The 7,942-nt window shown below is 45.4% G+C and overlaps 1 protein-coding gene across 1 annotated transcript; it reads left to right on the top strand.

Annotated features, from left to right (window-relative positions):
- The first annotated feature begins 5,768 nt into the window (after positions 1-5,768).
- On the top strand, positions 5,769-6,641 carry LOC124682941. Its single transcript, XM_047217538.1, has one exon. It carries the CDS (start codon positions 5,845-5,847, stop codon positions 6,559-6,561), a length of 717 nt encoding a protein of 238 aa, XP_047073494.1. The 5' UTR covers positions 5,769-5,844; the 3' UTR covers positions 6,562-6,641.
- The last annotated feature ends 1,301 nt before the right edge of the window (positions 6,642-7,942 follow it).

The following is a 7,942-nucleotide window of genomic DNA, read 5'->3' as shown; positions in this document are numbered from 1 at the left end:
CTTGGATGATGGTAGGTCGATGATGTACGCATTGTTGTTGATACGCTTGATAACCTTGAAGGGACCATCTCCCCGTGGTTTGAGTTTGGAGTTGCGCTCATGTGAAAACCTTTCCTTGTGTAGGTGTATCCAAACGAGGTCACCTTCTTGGAATATCCTTTCTTCTTTGCGTTGAGTCTTGTAGCTTGGCAAAGGACATGATCTTGAATTGTAGCCCTTGTGTCTTCATGTAGTTTCTTCATGTTGGTGGCGCGCTTGTCGAAGTCCATGTTAGTTATCTCATGAAGTGGTAGAGGTAGCATGTCGAGTGTCGTAGATGGTTCGAATCTGTAGACAGCCATGAACGGGCTCCTTGAAGTTGTTGAGTGTTTCGATCGGTTGTCGGTGAACTCCGCATGCGGGAGGCATTCTTCCCAAGTCTTGAAATTTTTCTTGACGAGGGATCGAAGTAGCGTTGAGAGGCTACGGTTGACAACCTCTTTTTGTCTATCCGTTGTGACTGTGACGATATGGAGAACAATAGCTTGATGCAAAACTTTTCCACGCGAGATTTCCAAAGGTAGATCATGAATTTGACATCCCTATCCAAGATGATGCTTGCGGGTATTCCATGTAGACGAACAATTTCCTTAAAAAAACAAAGTAGCAACATGTGAAGCATCATCAATCTTGTTGCATGGTATAAAGTGATCCATCTTAGAGAAACGATCAATGACAACAAAAATGGAGTCATCGCCATATCTAGTGCGTGGTAGTCCTAACACAAAATCCATGCTAATATTGGACCATGGTGCATGTGGAATTGGTAATGGAGTGTAAAAGCCATAAGGGTTTGTAGTAGACTTAGCTTGAAGGCAAATGTTGCACCTGTTGCATAGTCATTCCACATCGCGCTTAATCTTGGGCCAATAGTAATGGGTGGAGAACATGGCGAGGGTCTTGTCGCGGCCAGAGTGTCCCATGAGTCCACCACTATGTGACTCTTGCAAAAGAAATTTTCGAAGAGAAGACTCAGTTATGCAAATTTTGTTAGCCTTGAACAAGAAGCCGTCATGCTAATACAAATCATCAAATCCCTTTTCAAGGGAACACTTTGCAAAAATGGGGCCAAAGAATGTATCGGCAGGATAAAGCTCCTTGATCTCATCAAGACCCAACACATGAAAATCCAAACAGGTAAGCAAAAGGTTGCTTTTGCAGGAAAGAGCATCTGCAACTACATTGTCCTTTCCCTTCTTGTATTTGATTACATAGGGAAAAGACTCAATGAATTCAACATATTTGGCGTGCCTTTTGTTCAAATTGGCTTGGCTTTTCAAATACTTCAAAGATTCGTGGTCGGGGTGAATAACAAACTTTTTTGGCCAAAGATAATGTTGCCAAACTTCAAGAACACGAACTAGTGCATAAAGATCCTTGTCATATATAGGATAGTGTAGACGAGCACCGTCTAACTTTTCGCTATGATATGCCACGGGCGTTCCATCTTACATAAGCACACCACCAATTCCAAGACCACTTGCATCACATTCAATCTCAAAAGTTTTTGCAAAGTTTGGTAAAACAAGGAGGGATGCCTCGGTAAGTCTCATCTTCAATTCATCAAAAGCATTTTGTTGAGCTTTGCTTCAAACAAAAGGAACATTCTTCTTTGTGAGTTCATTCAAAGGGCAAGCAATGGTGCTAAAATCTTTCACAAAACGGCGATAGAAAACCCGCAAGAAGATGGAAACTTCGAACTTGGCTAACGGTGGTTGGCGTAGGACAATTATGAACGGCCTCAACCTTCGAAGCATCCATTTCTATGCCATTCGAGGAAACTGAAAGATCGAGATGTCTCCTTGAGGGGGGGGGGTGAATAGGCAATTAAAAACTCTTGCGGATTTATCTTGTAAGAATGCGGAATTAAAGTAACGTTTAGTTTACAAGCACAAACCCTAAATATGCAAAGCTGAACTAAGTGTAACAATAGCAACTAGAGCTAAGCAAGATAGGCACAATATATATGTAGCACAAGTGATAGCAAGATATATGTACTTCAAGCACGATGGCTATCACAAGGAAAGAAAGCTCGGGTATAGAAATAACCGAGGCACACGGAGACGAGGATGTATTCCCGTGTTCCCTTCCTTTGCAAGAAGGTACGTCACGTTTGGAGGAGTGGAGGTCCCACGAAGGATTCCCCGCGCCACGAAGGCTCACCCTATTCTCCGAGTCACACCCACGAAGGATAATGGCTCTTTCCTTATGGTTAGCTTTTCCTCCGCTCCGGAGATGGCAAGCTCCACAACCACTTCACAAGCTCCACGAAGGAGAAGCCCGAGCCTCTTCACAATCTTCCTTGAAGAGATCACCGGAGCACCAACCGCCAAGCCAACTAGGAGGTCTCCCTCCAAGAGTAACAAGCTCACGGTCTCTCACTCGAACTAATCGTGGTGGAGAGCTCAACACTATGCAATGATGCAAAGCAAGAACACTAGAGGTGTTCAAGTCCTTCACACTCAAATCCCACCCAAGCAACAAATGCTAGGATGAGATTGGAGAGGAAGAACAATGGGGAAAGTCAACAAAAGACTCCAAGATCTAGATCCAAAGGGTTCCCCTCACTTAGAGGAGAAATTGATTGGTGGGGATTGTAGATCTAGATCTCCTCTCTCAAATCCTCAAGAATGGGCAAGAATCATGGTAGGAATCAAGAGGGGAAGCAAGTTATTCAAATAGCAACAATGGAGGTGAAGAAAGGGGAAGAACTAGCTCAGCTCAAGGTGGAAGAGGGCTATTTATAGCTAAAGGGGAAAAATAACCGTTGGGGGAAATAGATAGAAAAACGCACAGGAAGTTCGGCCAGAAAAACGGCCCAACCGGCGGCCCAGCCGGCCGACCCGATTTGGAGCTGAGGAGGCCGACCGGGGGTCCGGTCGGGCCGACCCACGAGCCGGGCGGGGGAGCGCGCCGCACTGAGCGGCAGATAGGTCAGGGAGGCAGCGCGCAAGTGGGCCGCGCGGGGGGAGAAGAGGCCCAGCTGGGCGGCGCCTGGTCGGGCCGGGGCATGCGCCGGGCTGGCCGGTTGGCAGCCGGTACCTGGGCCGGACTGGGCCGGATGCGGCTCAGTAGGAGGCCCGGCTGGCATCAGCGCCAGGGCCGGCCTAGACCAGGTGGGCCGGCGTGTGGGCCGGCAGGCCGGTCGGCCGGCTGGCCGCCCCTTCCCTTTTCTTTTTCTTTTTCTTTTTCTTTTTATCCTTTTCCCTTTTTCTTTAATAACAAAAGCTCCCGAACTCCGAATTGAATGAAACCAGTTTTGTTTGAGAGATAAGAACAAATGCTATCCTATGGAAAGTGAAAACACAAGAATCTGTAGGAAGAGATTTTATCATGAATATAAAAGGTAGAACCTTATATCATGAATAACCGGTAAAATCACCCAACCTTGAAAATGTCATAGAAGAGTCATACGAACTCCGTTTTCGATGAACTTGGGCTTGTTGTAAAGCTAGCAACAAGCTCAAGAATCTCACACAGAGAAGCACCAAGAAGCAATAGGGATATGCAAAGTATGCAAATGATTGAGCTCCCTAAGACGATGTGATCAAGTTACCCAACCGAAAGCCCCTCTTAATAGTGCGGCTATCTATCCTATAATCCGGTCTCTCATCAACCACCTTGAGACCGGTAAAATGAAAACCTATCAAGGTCATACCTTTGCCTTGCGCATCCCGCTTGATCTTGATGATAACTCTTCAAGCTCTACACTAGCCGGAATGACTTACTTGATCATCGTTACTTCGTGAAAACTCACAAATGCTCCCCCATACACTATGATGGGAAGGCTTCATTGATGCACACCTTCACATGTCCATTATCACCAAATGGACGGCAAGCTTCAAGCATGTGATCCACTTGAGATGCTCATCTTGAACTTGCCCAACTCAACCTTGTATCTTCTCATACTCTATCATAATATCTTTAGGTGTATATAAAGAATTCTTCACTTGGAATCAAGCTCTCAAGATCTTGATCATCCATTGCTTATCACCTAAGATAGAGTATGGCTAATATTGAGTTCCACATAAGAACTCCATCTTCATTTCTTCTTCTTGATCATATCACATATGTATCTTTAAATCAATGATCTTGATGCCAATACACAAGGTGTATCTTTATCTTCATGGCATCCATACTTGAATCCAACACATGGAATACAAGTAGTACCTATGGAATATTCCTTCATATAAACTCAATGAAAACATTAGTCCATAGGGGTTGTCATTAATTACCAAAATCACACATAGGGGCAATATACCCTTACAGAAACAACAAATCCAAGAAAAATCAACTTATTTTGGGCAAAGGTGCATTTAGGATGATTGACATAGAGCTTCTCACTGCGTAGGACTTCTCTCACATGTTGAACATGGTCCTTGAGATTTGCTATAGATGAGGATATAATCAAAATACGCAACAATACTCTTGCCAATAAGCGGTCGCAAAACATGGTTCATAAGACGCATAAAGGTTGAAGGAGCATTGGAAAGGCAGAAAGGCATGACAAGCCATTCATAGAGACCAAGCTTGGTCTTGAATTCCATCTTCCATTCGTCACCAACAGCCATACGAATTTGGTGATAGCCACTACGCAAATCAACTTTAGAAAATATAGTGGCACCATACAATTCATCAAGCATATCATCCAAACGGGGAATAGTGTGGCGATAACGGACGGTAATGGCACTGATTAGTCTACAATCCATACACAGTGGACCCTGCGACGGAACCAAACCGGATAAGCCGGAACCGCTTACAGTATGCAGTTTCGGTAAACCGGAACCTCCACCGGCCTCCACGCCGGAACCATTGCGGCGCACAGTCCGGCAGTGCCGGTTTTACTATCGAAACTCGTCGATTCCTGCAATTCAAACTACATCTTGCCTTATAATTTCTACGTACTATATATACCTCATGGGCGCCCAAATCTGAGATTAGACATAGTTTTGGGATTATCCACTTGAGCTTTTGCTCCTCTACCTCTAGGATAATATTTCCTATGTATTCAAGGCTATCTCTATTCAAGGGTATCTATGTAATTTGATGCTTGTTTATGAGTGATTCTAGTGGATCTCTCTCTCTCTCTCTCTCATACCCTTGTGTTAGATCTCAACACCTATCTCTCATCCAAGGATTGTACCTCTTGGTCTCTCCTTGGATGATTCTATTGGCTTAGTTAACCGAGTTAAGAAGATTAAATTCGGTTTGCATCTAGGTGTGTGAGTTGTGTTTTGTGTTTTGGTGTTTTCTCCCTCTTTTTTCCCATCTCCCTCATCCTTCTCTTCATCAATTCGTGATTTGGGATATCAACCAGTGGCTCAGCTCCATTATATCTTTTGCAAAATGACATCGTACTAATGGATCCGATATTTTTTTCGGATCGAAGGGAGTATAACTTTACGTCCATATGTAAGTAGACATGCAATATTTTACGTAAGCACAACAATAACATAGGAGTAGTTCTTCAAAAAGGGATATCTCTTTTCATAATTTTGAAAGCAATTTTTTAAAGATTCTCGGCTAGCCCTATTCCTTTGCGTGGCGTAGACAACTCAATCACCCGTGATTATTGTTTACAGTTGGGCAGTACCCGTTGGCCGGTACCTATTTTGACAGACTCAACACTGAATGCAAAATGCAATTCCAAACAACCCATCTCAATCGAGGGTGCTCATCTGACAGCAAGTCGGTGACTAACTTGTTGCTACCTTAGCCCTTAAGCAAACACATGGCCGTGTATAATACCTTCGCCTTCCAAGCTCCAACTACTCAGCAGTCAGCACAAGCCGGAGCGAAGACAAAATGGTGGCAGTGGACCCGAACGCCGTTCCCTCCGCCACAGCAGTCCACCACCAGTTCGTCGTGGTCGTCGACGGCGCCGAGACGACCATCCACGAGGGCGTGCAGCGGTGCAACGGCGGCACGCTCACCGTGGTCAGCCCGGGCGTCCTCGAGGTGAGCAGGCTCCAGCACGTGGTGGTGCGCGGCGGCGGAGGCGGCAACGTCCGCTTCCACAGGTGCGGCTTCGCGGCGGCCGAGGCGTGCGGCGCCGTGTCGTTCCACAAGTGCGACGCGGTGCGCGTCGACGGGGCGACCGAGGTGGCCGTGCGGCGGTGCCGTTCCGCGGACGTGGAGCGCGCGGGCACGGTCTCCATCCGGAGGTGCAAGGGCGCAGCGCGCGTGCACGGCGCCGGCGAGCTGCGCGTCGGGCGGTGCAGGGAGGCCGAGGTGGGCAGCTGCTCGGAGGTGACGCTGGGGCGGTGCCGCGAGGCGCGCGCCGACTGGTGCGGCGCGCTCGGCATCGACCGGTGCCGGTCCGCGGACGTCAGCCGGTGCGGCGCCGTGCGCGTCGACCGGTGCGGCGGCGCGAACGTGTCGAGCTGCGGCAGCGTGATGGTTCGACGTGGCAAGGTGAACATGGTGGATGCGCACCAGCAGCAGGGTTGGCAGGAGCAGCAGCCCTCGTGCCAGAAAGCAGAGCCGGACTACAACCTGCCTATCGAAATCGTGAGCAAGTGAACAAACTATACCTGATGAAACATAGGTGTGATGTTATCCATATAACACTGCTATTGGTGCACTCATCAAGTTCAGTATGTATTTGTATGGGGCTATCCTAGCTAGCGATCGAAAGCAAATTGAGCGATCGGTTTAGGACATAATTTTTTTTCCATTTTAGGAATATTTTGGACTGTAGTATATCCTATTTCAGGAAAGTTACGCATGTACGTGAAGGGAACAAATCGATGACGTAAAGTCGAGAATCTTTCTCAATTCGAAAATTCAAAACATTTTATCTCACAAACGACAACTCCGATTTAAGATCTGTTTTCACCTATAAGTCGGTCTCGTCGAGATCTTCAAAACTAGCACCCATGTTTATATGTTTCGACAAATTTTTTTTTCAGGCTAAAAGTTATCAACTCTCTCTATCTTGAATAATCAACCCCTCCGTACTTGAGTGATCAACGGTGAATATATAAAATTATCAACATAGTGCGGCTATTGAGTGAAAGTTCGCATGTACGTACGTAGAATAGACGAATCTGCTGATGTCAGCGGAATCTTTTCCAAATTTGAAAATTCAAAACGTTTTATCTCACAAACGACAACTCCAAATTAAGATCTGTTTTCACCAATGCGTTGGTCCCGACGAGATCTTCAAAACTAGCACCCATGTTGATATGTTTCGAGAAACTTTTTTTCGGGCTAAAAGTTATCAACCCTCTCTATCTGAATAATCAACCCCTCCGTACTTGAGTGATCAACGGTAAATGTATAAAATTATCAACCTGGTGCAGGCTATTGAAGGAAAGTTCTGCATGCATGCACAAATAGACGAATCTGCTGATGTCAGCGAAATCTTTTCCAAATTTGTAAATTCAAAACGTTTTAACTTTCAAACGACAACTCCAAATTAATATTCGCTTTCACCTATAAATCCGTCTCGATGAGATCTTCAAAACTAGCACCCATGTTGATATGTTTCGAGAAACTTTTTTTCGGGCTAAAAGTTATCAACCCTCTCTATCTGAATAAATCAACCCCTCCGTATTTGAGTGATCAACGGTAAATGTATAAAATTATCAACCTGATGCGAGGCTATTGAGAAAAATTCTGCATGCATGCACAAAATAGACGAATCTGCGATGTCGTCGGAATCTTTTCCAAATTTGAAAATTCAAAACGTTTTAACTTTCAAACGACAACTCCAAATTAAGATTCGCTTTCACCAATAAATCCGTCACGACGAGATCTTCAAAACTAGCACCCATGTTGATATGTTTCGAGAAACTTTTTTTCGGGCTAAAAGTTATCAATCCTCTCTGTTTGAATAATCAACCCATCCGTACTTGAGTGATCAACGGTAAATGTATAAAATTATCGACCCCAAAGTTAA

The sequence above is a fragment of the Lolium rigidum genome, chromosome 1, assembly GCF_022539505.1.
Source record: "Lolium rigidum isolate FL_2022 chromosome 1, APGP_CSIRO_Lrig_0.1, whole genome shotgun sequence".
NCBI classification, from domain to species: domain Eukaryota; kingdom Viridiplantae; phylum Streptophyta; class Magnoliopsida; order Poales; family Poaceae; genus Lolium; species Lolium rigidum.
This window is presented reverse-complemented; position numbering and strand designations above follow the sequence as displayed.